This window comes from Strongylocentrotus purpuratus, unplaced genomic scaffold (genome assembly GCF_000002235.5).
Source record: "Strongylocentrotus purpuratus isolate Spur 01 unplaced genomic scaffold, Spur_5.0 spur5_scaffold_6, whole genome shotgun sequence".
NCBI classification, from domain to species: Eukaryota; Metazoa; Echinodermata; class Echinoidea; order Camarodonta; family Strongylocentrotidae; genus Strongylocentrotus; species Strongylocentrotus purpuratus.
Window position 1 is genome coordinate 39361396 of NW_022145612.1, and position 18226 is coordinate 39379621.

General features: G+C 37.1%; 1 protein-coding gene across 1 annotated transcript; it reads right to left on the reverse strand.

Moving 5' to 3' along the window:
• Positions 1-669: 669 nt before the first annotated feature.
• On the reverse strand, positions 670-17449 carry LOC115929894. Its single transcript, XM_031000001.1, has 12 exons — positions 17441-17449; positions 15851-15979; positions 12216-12566; positions 11909-12175; positions 10816-11217; positions 10086-10228; positions 9285-9372; positions 7962-8079; positions 7415-7632; positions 6328-6493; positions 5023-5144; positions 670-3587 (listed from the first exon to the last, which is right to left on the reverse strand). Exons 1-12 carry the CDS (start codon positions 17447-17449, stop codon positions 3258-3260), a joined length of 2343 nt encoding a protein of 780 aa, XP_030855861.1. The 3' UTR covers positions 670-3257.
• Between the last annotated feature and the right edge of the window lie 777 nt (positions 17450-18226).

Genomic DNA, 18226 nt, shown 5'->3' on the forward strand with positions numbered 1-18226 from the left:
CGCGCTCAGTATGATTTCGTGCTATACTTTTGCGTTCGAAATCAATCACTATAACAATTCTTGATATCAAGAATTCATTTCTTGATATCACGAATTCATTTTTTGATATCATGAATTCGAATTCTTGATATCAAGAAATGAAGTTTAGATATCAAGAAATAGATTTCTTGATATCAAGAAGTGAATTCTTGATATCAAGTATTCGAATTCTTGATATCAAGAATTAAATTCTTGATATCAAGAATTCGATTTCTTGATATCAGGAATGCATTTTTTGATATCAAGAATAGAATTCTTGATATCGAGAAATATGAATAAATATTAAAACGGCTTGCCATACACTGCTAAAAATATTGGGCAAAAATTTGCCCAAGCATTGGTCTAATAGTCAACCCACCCAACTGTTGGGTAATAAAGGTTTCATTGAAATTGGGCAACACTTTTGCCCAACAAAAGTTGCTTTTTGCTCAACAGTTGGGCAAGTTAATGTGTCAATTGTTGGGTATAATTATTTGCTCATTCGTTGGGTGGGTTGAAAATGGATTAATTGTTGAGCATTATGCTTTGCCTATCAAATGGGGAAAACTTGCCCAACATTATCCCAACACGCTTCAGCATTGCAAGTGAATGCATGGAATAATATAAAACATCACACATATCTTTCTTAGGAATACTTTGAAGTCTTTATTAAACCTCAGTATGTAAAAAAATAGTTTGCAACACTTCTCATGAAAAGGAATACTTTGACAATGATTTTCATAAAATAGTAAATACAACATAATAAAAATATGCTGTTTAGCATTGGTCTCATGCATGATCATTATATAGCAAAATCAAACTCACTATATAAATTTGTGATTTTTGTTTCTTAAAAAAAAAATGCTTCTTTGCCAAAATGAATGTGACTAAATTACAAACTGTATCTCTCATCAGGAAACATGATTCAAATTTTGTGAAAAAAAAGATAGAGGAATGTACCTATATGCTTTGGAGGGGATAACTCATAATATGAAATTTGCATTACACAAATTATGAAATATTAATTTTGTAACATCAGTTCTGGAACTTTTCTGACACACCTCATAAATAAAAGAAACTTTAAGTTTGCATTATAACTCAACTATTTGAAAAAAATGTGGTCCATAACAGAGAATAGGGAACCAATGCAAGCCTTGGCAATGGAAAAAGTGGTCCAGCCCATAGTAGCATTATCAAGCTAATACACACTCATGTCTGATATGGTATATAGCAATGCAAATGAAACAACAAACAAACAATAACAATGCAACAATCATTTTGACTTGTGTGCCTTTTACATACAATGAGCTTGCAAAAGTTACGCAACTTTTAAGAATACATATAACGTTCAACATTTCACTTCTTTCTACCATTTAAAGCAAATATAACACTGTCTCCTGAAATAACTTGCATAAAATCTATCACTCATGTTCATGGCATACGTCTCATATTTAGTACCTGTTAAAAAAAAAAATTAAAAAAAAAACAAACTGTTGCTACTGTTCATCTTTAATTGAAGTTACCACCAGAGTGCAAGATAATACTTTTGTAAGAGTGAAGCAGAGATGTGTACAATTTCTGGACTTAACTTGGTCTCATATAACTATCTTTAATTAATCGTTCTGTTAATAAGTCCCACTAGAGTACAGGCAGATTTTGGGGGGCCGAAATATTAACCCTATATAAAGAAGTTGTTATAACAGAAGAATTGAACAGAGTTATAGAACTAAATTAATTCCAAACAATTGTTTCAAGTTTAGTAGATCTCATTAGCAACCAGTTCCAACATTTCTGATATTTTGCATGAATGAAGAATATACTATTATAATGACATATACATGTTTGTGAACACTAGAAGTTGTAGGTTGTAAAACATTTAAATAAGACATGAAAATCTCAGTTATTCTTTTCTTTTAATGCAATGAGTTACAATTTTGCTCGATTATGGTGCCCTCTGACCTCTGACACATATATTACACAAACCTTTCCTTTCAATTTCAGTTTAAAAAGGAAGATTGTATTTCGTATTTGAATATCAATGACTTTTAAACCTAGCAAATTAGCGCACTTACAAATCAGGACTTCTGGATATAAAGTCTTTGAAGTGCACATACTGTCGGTGGGCTGATAAAACCTTGTATCTCAAAAATGTTAAATGTTCAGGAGAGCCAAAAGAGATGGCTGTCTTAACACTAGCCTTCTTTTTACCATGTCACAGTTTCTCTATCTTTTCAGATTGAAATGTAAAATTTTGACAGAACTAAATCTGGTTTTCTTGCCACAAGGTTCTATAAACAAGTAATTTTCCCCAAAAATTTAGTTACAAGGTTTTATCAGCCCACCGACGTTTTAGCCGATTATAGACACAAAACCTGTGGGGGGGGGGGGAATCTATTAGCTGCCCAATGAAAAAATCCTAAAACGGGCCTCCAGCACCCTTCGGGAAAAGAGCATAAAGAATTTTACTTTCGACAAGCATTAAACACAAGGGTCCGAATTCACAAAGGCAGAATAACTTTAAACCATGGAATAAGGGTCGAATAACTATGGGGCACCAAGTGTACCCTATATGCTTTTGGTACAAAATCAATAATTTTGTTACAATATCACTCGCAATTTTGTAACAAATTCACCAGTGAGAATTGATTTTGAAACAAATCAATCTCTGAGTGATTTTGTGACATAATCAACCCCCTCTAGTGATTTTGTTTAAAGTAAAATTGTGGGTCATTCTGTAATAAAAGCATATAGGGTCCACTTGGCGCCCCATAATTTATTCCACCCTTATTCCATAGTTTAAGTTATTCCACCTTTGTGAATTGGGCCATGATTTTTAAATGAGTGCATGTGGACAGAATAACTAAAATATCATTCTTACCATATACAATGATGAAAGAAGAAGCTGAAGTTGGACTATTTAGAACTGGTTCAGTATGTGTCTCTTAGAAGTTTTTAAAGCTTTTAATACAGTAATTGTAATGGGTGGAGGAAAAAGGCAAGTTTTTGATAATATCCACTGAGTAATTGACATAAATCTGTTTCAGTTTATCAAATTTCCCAACAAGGTTTCAAACTGAAAGGAAAACTTAACCTCTAATTAAAAGAATTCATCTGCATAATAGAAACATGCAGTGAATATAAGGTTACTGTTTACTTTATACATCATTACAAGTGCATCATTGGACAGGACAAGTCTGGTATGTTACACCACACATCTTCTGTACAAAACTGACTCATATTCATGTTTTCTTTGAGAAGAGATAAGCACGGAAACTACTCAAGGCAGGGGTGTCTCTGATACGCTTGTCATTTTGTTCATAGATCATCTTTTGGAAGAAGAGCCAGGTTCCTTCTACGTTGCTTTGATAAGCACAGTCTATGATGAAGTGTGCTTTGTAGCACACATCTACTGCATCTATAAGTGACTTGTGAGGGATGCACTCCTTTTCAATCACTGTGAAAGTCTGCTGAGGCCTGAGCTTGGATGACGAGAACAGTTCAATGATGAAGGGTTGGGGACGGGTAGTTGGGTCAATCTGTTGCAGGTATGATGGCATGTGAGTGGTTTCCTGAAGAAGAAGAAGGAAAAAAAAAAGACTTATTATATAGTAGGGAATATAGCAGACACACTTTATCAGAATGCCAATTAGCATTTAATGGGAACAAAATTCCCTGATGAAAGTTTACAAAGTTTCTTGCTTGCTGAATTTTTTAATTTACATGCATGTATCATATTTTTGTATCTTAATGATGCATTCATGGCCTCCCTTCACCAGAGGGTTCACTGTTTGATATGGAAAGCATGAAAGTCTGACCATGCACTGCATGGATAAACACAACATTCCTTGATTTATCCCTGGTTTGAAGGACTGTCAGCAAATACCCTGATGTCCCTAACTGCATGAACCAAGGGGAAGCAATTAATTTTCCAGGTTTCATATAACAGAGGCTGCATGCCATGGGTATATTGCGTATTAATTGTCCAATTTACTAACCCTAAGCAATTAATTTGTTTTTTTCTCCATATCAAATTTTTAATTTGATTGTTCTCGGGCTAATTTTGGTACTGCGTAAATAATTAAGCATATATCAGAGGGTGTCTGTGCTAAAATGGTGCAAAAGCTCTTAATACTCTGTAATGCCTATGAATCAACTGCATATATTACGTTTGAGGCAGACTGAAACCTGGATGCAAAGCCAATAGAACATAATGTAAAGTAAATCTAGCACAAAAAGAAAAAGTCTACAATCATATATCCAATAGTCCCTTTCCCAGTAAGATATTCCTTGCTAGCCTTCTAAGGTGTCAAATTGACAGCCATAAACCGCTACCAAAACACCTCTAGGGTTACGGACATGCTAGCTCAGCTTGAATGGGTTTCACTTCACTTCAGTCCAGGATGGAATGTAAACGACTCGTTCTTTTCTACAAGATGTTCTACCATCTTGTGGATTTCGATCTATCACAGTACGTCCAGCAGTCACAAATAGAGCAACATTACTGACTAGAGATCTCGGCTATCAGGTTCCCTACTCCAGGACTGATCAACATAAGTATTCATTCTTTCTGTGCACTGTTCAGAAGTGGAATGACTTGGCACTTGAAACCATCCTGGTGCCAACTGTAGAGGCCTTCTGTCAACGGCGGACGGAAGGTACGGAGTAGATGCTACTGGACATGAGTTATTACTTTCACCATTGTAAATAAGCACCTTTCAGCACTTGCTTTTATCTGATGCATAGTTTTTGAGTTATTAAAGATCAAAAGTGCATGTTTTTATCAACAGCTAGTAAATTGTACACTTCCTTGTGTACTTTTCACAAATTATCCTCATACATGCGCACATCTGAACTCTAAACTCACTTATTGGAAAGCAGACTGTAAAGCTATACATAACATTTTTGAAAAACAGGCAACTGATGGATATGGGTAGACAGCATCTGGATACCTAGCTTTCCCAATAATGGGACAGTTAACAGAATAAAGAAACTACATGCACTTACAAGCTGTGTGTCAATGAAAGACTCCAGGTTTCTGATGTGTGATGTAGAACTAGATCCAGCCTTGCGTGTTTTTTTCTCAAACAGGAGAGGCACCATGAAAAAGGCCAAGTTTGACTTTTCCTCTGCAAAAATAGAGTATTGAAATTTGAAAAATTTAGGATAGGGTGATCTTTTGGTGTTGAGGTGACATGCATGTGAAAGCTAATAAGGTCAATGTATGCATGTACATTAAAAACCCAAAGCTACAGTACAAATTTAATCTCAGCTGACTTTGTTGCTACCTTGTTGTTTTACAGTGCACACACTGCAGGGTCAATGATCAAAAAGTGGGTAGAGTATCTCGACTTAAAAAATAATGCTTTGCCTTTTTTAAGCCACAATAAAATTTTGGTATATGACAGAAATTTGAGCGATTTTTTTTGTTTTTTGTGTGTGTTAATTTATGATTGTATTGATCTATATATATGAACTATTCTGCCTTTGCTTATTGTTTGATCTAAATTGCTTTTATTTTAAGAAACAACACAAATATCCAAATGTCTGGAGTCCTCCATACACTCCATAGGTAATGTACATAAAGATATTATCCCACTTCAAATTATTACATGAAACATGTCATTGAAACCAATTGCAGGTGGGTTTATTTTCTGGTGTGCTTAAATTTCTGAAGATCAATACAAAATTATGTGATTGTACCCAAAACTACCAAATAAAGCTGGAGTCAGACTGTATATGCAGTGATATAAGGTATGGTTTGTATGGGAAGTAAAGTTCGGGCAAGGGTAGGGCATGACTACAGTTATTTAGATGGATCAGATTTGGGGCATTTTTACAGGCACTTTAGACCTGAAGGAAGAAATTCCATATTTCTTTTAAAAACTGTTCTAACAATTACATACAATATTTAATTTGTATAAATATATTATATTTCACAAATAACTTTTATCTTAACATCTATACTTGAAGAGATCGTCCAAGTGTACAGAAATGTAGATCATAAAACAAAATAATGTTATTGTTATTACTGTAATGCACTTCTAAACTTTCCTTTCCAATACTTTCTTGACAAGCATTTCAAAAATAAAAAAAAGTAGCAATTAACCTGGGGGCATGTTTCATGAAACATGTCAGTACTGACAAATTTGTCATTCACTGACTATGACCATGACAACAGTCAGTGCCAGTGGTTCACAGCCAAACATTGTCACTGTACTTTTTAATAAATGACAAATTGTCAGTGCTGACAAGTTTCATGAAACACCCCCAGGTCCTAATCCAAGAACAAAAACAAAATAATGATTGTACCCGAGGAGAGAGCCTGTGTGTCCATGTTGCCTGGGAGATTAAGAACTTGTGGCCAAAGTGGGAACATCTCCTTGCAATACGCGATGAGGTGGCCCGACATCGTAGTCCACTTCTCTTTCAATTTTTCTGCACTCTCACTATGCAGCAGTTGGAAGTCTTGCTCAATCTATTGAAATAAAAATAATCGAAGAAACAAAATTCGTTTAGTCATTTGCACACAAGGGCACAGAGTGATATCGATCCCCACCACCCCCTTACATTTTCTAGAAGTCCCAATATCTAGGGGGAAACAGTGTACATTGTAGGTTCAGGTAACAAAAATAACAAAACACTTTCCAGGCAAGAGACCCCAGCCCCTAGAAAAAAAAAGAACATTCCTGTATGTACATATGGATATACATGTATATACAGTGCGTCCCACAAAAAGCGGAACTTAGACAGTCAGTCATTTTTCTAGGTGAAAACAAACAATTCATGAATTATAAAGTGCATCATTTTAAAGTTCTGTTTTTCTTCTTTCTTTTGACACCAAATACAATATGAAAGAGCCACACATAGATGAGCAAAAAGTATTTGAAATTTAATTGCTAAAATCAAATTGCGCAGAATAAGTTGACAAGATGCAATGGCCTTGCCGAAGAAAGGAATGCTTCATTAGCATTTCTTTTATGTTCTTTGTTAGGTTTCTTTCATCAAATCTCTCGATGATCGCGAATCACTTGCTGCAAGGATCTAGTGTGGTTCTCTGTGCTCTGATCTGCGCAATTTGATTTTTACATTAAAATTTCAAACTCGTCTTGGTCATCCATGCGTTGCTCTTTCGTATTGTATTGAGTGTCAAAAGAAAGAAGACAAAATGAACTTTAAAATGACGCACTTTATTTTTCATGAATTGTTTGTTTTCACCTCAAAAATTTACTGACCATCCGGGTTCCGCTTTTTCTGGGACGCACTGTTTATATCTTCAGATGATTATCATTATATAGTCCCATTCACAACCAAGAACACATATTAATAGAAAAGGGAATGTACATGGATTTTGGCATTTAATTACGGTATAAGTCAGGCTCTCCCTGTGTGCTTTTACCATTCCCTCCTCCAGAAGACACGGGAATTGTGTCAAAATCTCCCTCACAGATCTTTCTTGGTTTTGTATCCACTTTCTTCTGAAGTCGAATGTTTCAGCCATGAATCTGGATTTTTGTTCATCCGGGACTTTGTTGTCCTTCATCAGGGACACCATCAGTGCATCTTCCTCAGTAGGCAGGCTACACTCTTGTTGACTGCAGGCAGCTGCAGCTGTGACTATACATTAAATTAAAGAAATAAATGACAAATATGGATAATTGATATGGCCCATTTATATTTGTTAAAACCGCGACTTTTAAATTCAAGTTTTTTTTAGGAAAACCGCGGTTTTTGCTGAGCTGTGTAAATTTATGGCCCTATTGGCCGTTGTCTGGTGACCCCCCCCCCCCCCTCCCCTGCCTTGACACCATTACTTAGAGGAAGACAGGTCTACACTGTACAATATGCTCATTACCACTGGCACTAATAATATATTAATAACCCTATATAGATATTTATACACTTTTTAAAGTTATGGGATATCTGCTACATTATCCATAACTTACCAGTTGATGAAGAACTCCTGGCCTTTGACTGTTTAGTTTTCTTGCGGACATAGCGAAGGTGTTCTTCCAAATACCCTGTTGCAGGATGTCCACTCACCCCTCTTGTGTAAAAGGCCTCCTGTTTTAAATATCATAATGGATTCATATACCAATTATCATAAACATGCATGGTGGCCTAAAAAAGTGCAACAAATTTTGATCATTGACTTTAAAGGACATCATCAATAAAATGAAAAAGACCATTGATTGAGGGGAGGCATTTGAATACTAATCCTAGTTTAGCAAGTCAATGTCACTTTCCATATTTGCTACTTTTTTAACCCTAAAAATACTTCTTATGGCAAGAATTTTTTGCTCAATGGTGTCCCTTAGATTCAGCTGTTGTGTAATGTCACATTTTGTTCAAATCGTCTGTTTTCAAAGCAAGGGCATTTTCGTGCAGTACTACATGACAAGGTTAGAATTTCTCTGCGTTCCAAAGACCGACAGGGTAGAGAAAGCATTGTCTCACTAAAAAAGTAAAAGGATCGAGCCACCCAAAATGAATGATTATGGTATCATTTTGTTGGAAAAATTATTTTCCACATAATGAAACAAACTTGAATTCCATTTTATTGATGATGTCCTTGAAATCAACTATCAAAGTTGTTTCATTCTTTTTGGGCCACCTTGTTTTATAATTAACTGTATAAAAATATGTCTCAAAGCCTAGTTGCAGAAATAATGTTTTGTAAAATATTGGCTAACCCTCCCCCCCCCCCCTCCCCTTCCCATATGACCATCAATGCGATTGGCTTTTTAGAAGCTGGATTAGTTCTGCACTCCACAGGGAGTGCTTGCATACAATAGTACTAAAATCATATTCCTCATTCTGATTTGGCAAATACGATAATAATTTGTCAATAATCATGATAACCAAGCTCAATTATTATTTGTAAACATCAGGATAGTTCACCCAGAATAAAAACAATGAACATACATTTTTTTTTTAAATATCCATACAGGGTCTGGAAAAAAAAAATCTGCTGATATAATGACAAAAGTATAGTTATCAGAATAGGAGCTTTCCTTTAGCATTTAATTCAGAATTTGTATTTTAATCTTTCATGGGATATGCCATTATAATAACAAATTATTCTTCAGTAATGTTCAATTTTGACAAAATCAGAAAGACTTTTCTGTATGATTCTGTTAGTACGCTACACATGGCTTCAAGAGGCACCACAAATGGTATTTTGAGCATTTGTTCACAGAGCCCACATGAAAATATCTGTAGAGTAGAAACTTGAAGAAAATAAAAGTGGTCTTTCTATCAACACTTACAAAACCTGTATTTCCTTCTGGGTCCCTAAGGCTGGGAAATGTAGTTATTATGCTCTGGGCCAGTGCTGCCTTCACAAATGACTCTGGCCTAAAAGAAAGACAAAGACACCATTACATTATTTTTAAGACTCTATCTACATGTATGACATCTTTCCATTTCTATGAAGTGTGAAATATTTGAGAAAATAAAATAAAACATTTTTTTTTCTTCACTGAACTGAATCACCAATAAATCAGAATTAACATGATTAAAGCGAATAAAAATATGGGCTACACTATGAAGATGATTACTGTAAGAACACACTTGCAAATAATTACAGCCACATATATGGTACACGTATGATGAACAATTTTGTTTTGTTGATTCATTATTTTATTGATCTGTACTTTGTATGAACAATGAATGCCTTGTTCATTGTCTGCTCCTAACTAGTACTGCTTTAATTTTCAAGAAATATCCAAAATATAAAAATGTTTGGAGTACCCCTAAAATACCCTTCCATAGGAAATGTACACAGAGATATTTTGTCACTTGACATCATTAGATGCAAATATGTCTTTCAGAACAATTGCTGGTCCCTTTATTAGTGTTTTCTGATGATGTGCTGCATTTTCTGAAGATCAAGACAATTTAAGTTTTAAAATTGTTACCAAAGCTATCTTGTGGATGTAAGGCATGTTTATCCAGAATTTTATTGTTTGACTGATAAGTCTGGTTGATTTATTTAGAAATTTACGGTATGATAAAGTAGGGGAAATACCCTACAACTATACAAATGCAAAATATAGTCATATACTTACCGCTCTCCATAGCTCATGATCAGGTACTCAACCAGTCTTGACACGAGGACATGCCTTGTCCTTTTAGCCACGAATCCAAGCCTCTTAATTTCTTCAATTGTTGCTACTCCATCGGGGGACTGATTTAGTATCATTTCAGTATCCTTAACACAGAAGAAAAAAAGTAGCCAAATTGAAATATCTTACTATCGTTACTTTTGAATCCCCACACAGTGAATGTTGTTATAATTTATTTATTTATTCATTTATTTATTTATTTATTCATTAAAGTTTTTTTTGTAAGCAGACTAGTCCCGTCTGACCCAAGTAGGCCTGCTTTTCAAGGAAGTCCTGCAATTTATTTGTATATATGTATATGTTTCTCTCTCTCTTCTGCTCTTTTCACGTTTACAAGTTTTTATTTATTTTACAGCACTTGAATAACAAACTTGTTTTTTAACAGTGGCAATTTCATGCCTTAATTCCGGCCACATATTAACACACATTACAATTTGTTCCCTTAATGCATGATGCATAAAAACGTATTAAACATTCATTATAGTTGTTTACATATGTCTCAAATCTGAATAATCATTCATTCAGCAGTTACTAGGAAAAAAAATGGAATTAAATTTAATTTCTCTTCTTATTTTCCTAAGTACAGCTTTTTAGATCTAAATCTCCTTCTCTTCATAAGGAATTAGTCTCAATGACAGAAAGATCAATGCCCCTATTTGATTTTGTTACTCACAAACAAACAAGCCTTCTGTCTCTTAAGTGGTGGGGGTGTATTTGGTCCTTCTGCTGATGACCTTTGACTTAGCTTAGCAGACTTAGCTGAAGTAGATGGGCCAGGAACGGGTGGATCTGGCTCCGATGGACAGGAATCTGATGGTGGTTCTGACTCCAACTGACAGAGCAATGGTGAAGATGATGTAGATGGGATTGACATTGCCTCATCAGTGCTGCAGATAGCATAATCCCCCAGATTTAGGTGGTTTTGAGTAGCTGCTGAGTAGTTGGTGAAGGATAACGATGATGACGATGATGATGGTGATGCTGTTGGTAAGTTCATCTCGTACATGACTTGGGTTACTGGTAGCTGTAAATTAGCTGGTAATGACACCAGGTCCTGTGCTTGCTGCTCTTGAACCTGTGATTAATGGAAATTCCTAGGGTTCATATTTATACAATTTGGAATGGTGTAATGATATAATTGAACTTGTCATTAACATCAAGTGATCGAACCATATGCAAAGGACGAGGCACTAGAAGATCTAATGGTTCCATGATTTTGATTCGACCCACACATTCTGACACAGCATATATGCCTGTAGATGTCTGTTGTAGTATTCTGTTTCGTACACAAGCAAGACAAACAGGGCAACTGCCTTGTGTATGATGATATTCTTTAGTTGAGCACACACGGGTCCGTTTTCATCCCATTCTGTCAACACCAAACACCCCAGCTTAAACTCATAGCTGTGAACAGTCAGTTTATCTGCTACATGGATGAATTCATCTTGTGAACAATCAAGTGTAGCACAAATATGTTGTGCTTCTTCAAATGTTGATATCTGGGCTGGAAACTGATTCTTTATGTCCATCTCACAAGAAAGGGTCTTTCCTTGGAGAAACACATAGCTTTGTTGTTCTTGATGTCTCCTTGATACAGTCTTGGCCACATTTTTGTAGTTATTGCAAGCACGCGCCCAACTCTTAAAAGGTTTGTGTTTCGCTTCTTTCCTAATTGTTGAGTATTGTTCAAGTGGGCCAAGTAACCTAATCAACTGAGGATAGTGGACAACAAAATGATGTTTTGGAATAAGAGATCCATCAAACACTTGAAGGAACAGTTGATGGTGGTCCTTAATGAGGGCCTTCAAGAAAAAAGTAGCTGATCTGGTGATGTATGGGGCTACTACAATCTTGTAAATATCTACAGCCAATAGTAGAACTTCCCATTCATCTGACGACTCATCAATCAAATCTCCAAGCATGATGGGAAGATAAAGGCACAGGCATCGCATCTGGGCAGCTTTTTGACCGCTAGCTCCACGAGGATTCTTCAGCGCCGATTGCGGGATAGGACTTGGTTTGTTTTTTTTTGTCTACAAACCCATAGTTAAAGGAAGATATGCGGTCATTCACCTGTTGAAGTGTAACCTGTCCTTTGTCAATGAGTGAATTCAAGACCAGTTTGACTTCTAATGGCATGATTCCTTCCAAGAAGTCGTGAGTAATATCTGGTGCATAGTTTTCACTGACATGAAATTGCTCTAGATTATTCAGTTCTGATGAACGTTTCATTCCAGTTCTTGATGTATCATCAAGGGCAAGATCCTCATGAAAGGTCTCTTTGCTCCGTAGAAGTGCCGAGTCGGGGGTGAGCTGTCTACGGATGATTTCTTTTGGGGCCTTACAAAAGCGACAAGGATAATTAGCACTGAAACTTCCCACAAACCCAAGCAATTCATGGAGACCCAGATTGTCACCAATAACCTGAAATAAAACAGGTTTTACAATCCCTTTGAAGTCAGTGCTTGAAATTTCAAGACCTTCCTTTTCAAGCACCTGGAGATCGTCCACTATTGCTGACAAAACACTGTCTATACCATATTTGTTAACAACTTTCCCCTTGGCACATGCAGCAAGCAGAATGTTATTTAGTGAAGCCTGATATTTTATTGGTAAGCTTAAGACACTGATGTAAAATGCAACCAGTTTATGTTCGCCTTTCCTGGATCCCAAGGGGTTTCCTGTCTCATAGTCATCAGCATAGAGGAGTAAAGGGATTGTGGGGACATCTTCACAACTGACATGCTTTGTCTGAAAATGAAATCCATCGCGATAGGTCTTCAAAATACATCCATCCTGCGAATTATGCTGACTTAGAATCGCTTTCATCACACCAGGCTGTTCAAGGTATTTTTTCAGTAACTTGCAAATTGGAACATACTGAAATGTTTCTGTCACTAGTTGCTGTTGTGCATGTCCTGAATGATCTCTTGTGGCAAAAGATTTCCCTAAGGTTCTTTCTTCTGGGGGTATCAGAACATCTCTATCTACAAGGTACTGGTCCTGCATATAGCGTGTTCGAAATTGACTGAAAATGTTCTGTACTTTATGAAAGTATTTTTGAAAGAAACAAATGTTCAAGCTTTCAACATCCACTGTTTCCAAGTCATTCAGGACTTGTTTAAACAAATTGGTCAGAACATTATTCATCAGTTCTTCAATCTCTCTTACAAGTTTGTCTATGTATGTATGAGGCACAGCAGATGCCTTCAAGCTAGTAAGAAAGAGAAAGAAAGTCTCTTTCAGTGTATCCAACATGTTCCCTGTTTCTTTCTGATTTGTAGTGCATGTTTCAGCATCATCTGCAGACTCATCTTCAAAAATGTCTTGATAAACTGTTTCATTTTCAACTGACTGAGATCCTTTCAAGTCTGAGCAGTGCTTTGACAAAATATGTCGTTTATATGATGAAATGTATGTAAATGTTTCAGGACATCCATTTTGACTACATATCACAAACACTGACTTTCCAGAAGTTAGTCCATGTATATACTTCAAATGTTTGAATAACTCATCCACCTCCCCTCCTACGTCACACAAGCATCTGAAGCAAATCATGTTAGCGAATATGAAAAGTTAAGAGGCAACTGAACTCACATATTGACTCCAGTGATTCTTGAATTTTAATCTTGCCCCAAGCTTTGGGATCAGCACTTCAATCATTTCATCTGACAGGAGGGCAGCTGCTTCAAGGTCTATCCCATTTTCTGTGAAAGAAAGCAAGACGATGTGATTTAGGTAATATTTCATTTATTAGACAGGTCTACTGAAAATGAATGTTGACTTTAATAATTCTAGCTGTTCAGGCGCGGATTCAGGGGGGGGGGGGGGGGCGGATGGGCCCGCCCCCCCCCCCCAAAAAAAAAAAAAATCGTTTTGGAGAATGCATGTTTTTTATGTGTTTGTTGGCTTGAAATTTTTTTTGATTTTGATTATTTTAAAGTGCAATATATCAGATATCATATGTTGATGCTTTGAACAGCGGTGGGGAGAGAAATTGCCGGGCGATATCTTGTAGACACGATTTGCTAAATAGTTGGATAAGCACTTGTGCTTTGCCCAATTAAATAGGAAAAATTACCACACCACGGTATTCAAAACCCCAACAGTTGGAAACGTTAACAAATACAATATATCATCAAATTATTGGTCAACTTATGCCCAATTATGTTGTAAAGATATTTGACCAACAACAAATTTACCCCATATTTTTTGCAGTGTACGGACGCTCTACTGACTGAGCCAACACTCCGGTTGAAATTACAAGAACATACTTACGTCTTTCCTCTAAAACTTGCCATTTCAATCTTTAACAATATCAAGACCACTTTCATTAAAATCAGAATTCCTTTTTATCTATTCTTGCGGCTCTTTTGTTGTAATCTAAGGATAATATTCTTCTTATATACAGAAAAACTCCCCCATATCGACCATGTGTAATCTAATATAGATTGGATTGTATATTTATACATTTTCTTCAACACATTCGTTTTGGTGAAATTACTGACCTTTTTTAAAGAAAATATTTTTTGAGTTAACGATTTACTGAGCTTCTTTACATAAACATTCCAGGTTGGGTTTTCGTCAATTTTAATTCCTAGCTACCTAATATCTCTTTTGGGGGTCATTTTATTGCCATCCAAAGAAGTGTTTAAATCATGAATAGTTTGTGATTTGCGTTTCAATAACATACTGTAAGTTTTTTCAGTATTAACTTTTAGTCTATTTTTTTTAATACCACTTCCGAGTTTCCTCTAGATCAGACTGCAGCGTAGCCCTAATAACTTCGATATTTTTACCAGAAATATATATAACAACGTCATCAGCATATATATTGCATGAACATGATCTTAAACATTCACTTATAGCATTATTAAACACAAGAAAAAGTCAAGGACCCGGTGCACTGCCCTTGGGTATTCCCATAGACAGACTCTTAAAATTAGGCAATTTCTCCTCACGATAAACAGTTTGTTTTCTACCAGACAAGTACATGTAGTTAGTAAACCATATAAACTCATTATTCTGAACACCATATCTTTCCAATTTTTGCAGTAATAAATTACTATAAGTGATGTGAATATGTACGAATTCATTGACGTTTCACCTATGACCTACTTCCTCTAAATTCTAATCAGATTGTTTTCCTATGGTGATACACACTTTCACCTGGTTTGAAGCTCATACCTCTACTTGTTCTTCAAATATTGCGATAACGAGGCTAAAACCTGTATTCTCAGACATCCACCTCGATGACCTTTCTTATTTGACCTACTTTCCCCACAATCTTAAAGTGGCGTTTTCCTAGGGTGATGCACATTATCACCAGGCTAAATATCGCTTCGATAAGGTAAATAAGTGTACTTTCATAAATTGACTTATATAACCTTTGACCTTTGACCTGCTTACCCTCAAGATCTAATCAGATCGTATTTCTATGGTAATACATCCTATCACCAGGTTTGAAGCCAGTACCTCTAATATTTCTTGAGATATCGCGATAAAGAAGCTTACATCTGTAATTATCATAAATTTGCCACTATGACATTGACCTTGCACCTACCTACTCCAATCGTCTTTTTATCGTGATAAATCCTATCATCAGATTTTAAATTCATATTTGAAGTGGTTCTTGAGATACCGCGTTAACAATAAAGCAGGACGGACGGACAACACGAAACATACAAATGTAGTTTCAACTTAATTACCTTCCTTTGCTCAATCTCACACTGGCGATAGCATGTGACCTGAACATCATCAGACTTTGTTGCAATACTGATCGGAACTGAGGGATGAACCTTGTGGTAAGACTGCTTCTTCTCCTCCTCTTGAACCTCCTGTGCGAAAATAGTACGAAGTAGTATTAAGTGCTTCGAAAAAACGTCAGAAAGTAAATCATTTTCATGTATAAAGTCATAGGCGCCGGAAGTGGGGGGGGGGGGGGGGGGCAGGGAGGGCAGTTTCCCCCAGTCAAAAAAGTGGGGGAGGAGGGGGGGGGGGGGGCAAAACGCATTCCCCCCCCCTCCAAAAAAAAAAGTAAAGGAGTAAACATGGTTTGTATTTTTAATCCCCAAAAACGTAACAAACAATAATAAAAACCTGAATTAAATCACATATGTATAAAGAGAAAAAGAAAGAAAGACGGAGAAAAAAATAAGTGACCTGCCAATGTCACAAATAAGGTATAAAAATGCTCATGTGACCGTAATTAAATGCTTAAAACCCCCGAGCTTCCAGGGGCTCTGCCCCCTGGACCCCAACAAGGGCTCTAAGGCGGGCCCCTGGATGCTCATCTGACCGTAATTAAATACTTAAAAACCCTGAGTTTCCTGGGGCTCTGCACCCTGAACCCCACCAAGGGCCCTAAGGCGGGCCCCTGGATGCTCATCTGACCGTAATTAAATACCTAAAACCCCTGGGCTTCCGGGGGCTCTGCCCCCTGGACCCCACCAAGGGCCCTAAGGCGGGCCCCTGGATGCTTATCTGACCGTAATTAAATACCTAAAACTCCTGAGCTTCCGGGGGCTCTGCCCCCTGGACCACACCAAGGGCCCTAAGACGGCCCCTGGATGCTCATCTGACCGTAGTTAAATACCTAAAACCCCTGAGCTTCCGGGGGTCAGCCGCTTGACCCCCTGCCGAGGCTCATGTCCTGGACCCCACGCCAATTTACGCCTTACCTGATCGATAATACTCCACTTTGAAAAACGTTCCGCGGGACCTGCATGTAAGACTGGTGATGATGCAGATTTTTCGTCTGCCCCCCACCCCTTCCGAACTTTTTTTCTCATTACGTCACTGCCCCTGGAATGTGAGCCCCCTGGAATGTTTGCCCCCCCCCCCCCCAATCCCAAACCGCGCCTGTATAAAGTAATATCTAAATTAAATAAAAGTACACCTAAGTTTGGAGAGACAGAGCATTCAGAATCTTACCATATAAATTGAAAGCTAGGCGAAATCGTAATGGCGGCAGAAAGATATGGCATGTTATTACGGGCGTATAAGTATTTAAATGAAATGCCTGAATGTGTGGATACAAAACAAAATAGCATGTTTCTTAAAAAGGGGTCAGAGGGACGGAAAAAAGAAGAGTTTATAGCGAGTGGAAAAGCAAAAGGATGACTTAATCCTTCCTACACCCAGACTTGCCTTACTCTATAACCCAGTTCCCTCGTTTTTCTTCTACAATTGCATCTCATATTCTCAGTGCCCCCGCCACAATACCTGTGCCACTCAATGTCTGACCTAATCTACATTGCTAAACATTGCTACAATTGCTGTCGGTGCTTTGTGCTTACCGTGTCCATCCCCGGAAGGTTCGCATGGACATGAAGATGCACTTCTATCTCTTTCCCTTGTTCTATCGTATCTGGGATGTATGGAGTGCACATAAGTTTGTGTCGGATCACCTGATGTTCGAGAGGAATGAGAACCCACCACTCAGCACAGTGACCAATGTACAACTCAAGATGTCTCCTGTACACTCTGCAGTATGGTGGATCGTCTGGTGAGCTAGATGATCTCATTCTTGATGTTCTTGGTAGATCTATTATCAGTGGGTAACAAAACAAAATGCCTATGTTTTAAGAAGTGTTATTTTGCAATGGAGCCGATATGTCCTTTAAACTGTTACACCTCTATAAAGTATCACAAAATAGTTCTATCAGCGATGGTGTCCTTTTGGAGAACCAATACTTCTAGTGGTTTGAGGTTTAATAAGCCGTCCTAACAAGCACCAACTCTCCCATTTCACCCGTTTCCCTTTATTGAAAATTTCAACAACAAAAATGGGAGTTATAACATGTTTCTCACGACGTTATGGCGCTGTGATGACGACGATACCAGGTTCTAGAACTTGAACTTCTAACCCCGAAGAACATCATATTAAAAATGTTCCCTGAAAATCATGGCTCTTCAAATGCCTTAATATTCTAAATATGGCATGCATATAGCTCCGTTTAGTCTCATTTCATAACGCCCCCTATCGTCAGAGTCAGCAGTCTAACATGTTAGCCTATGGAATTATACAACAATAAATCGTTCAAAATTCATTTTTTGTTTAAACGAAAAGCACATCCACCCCG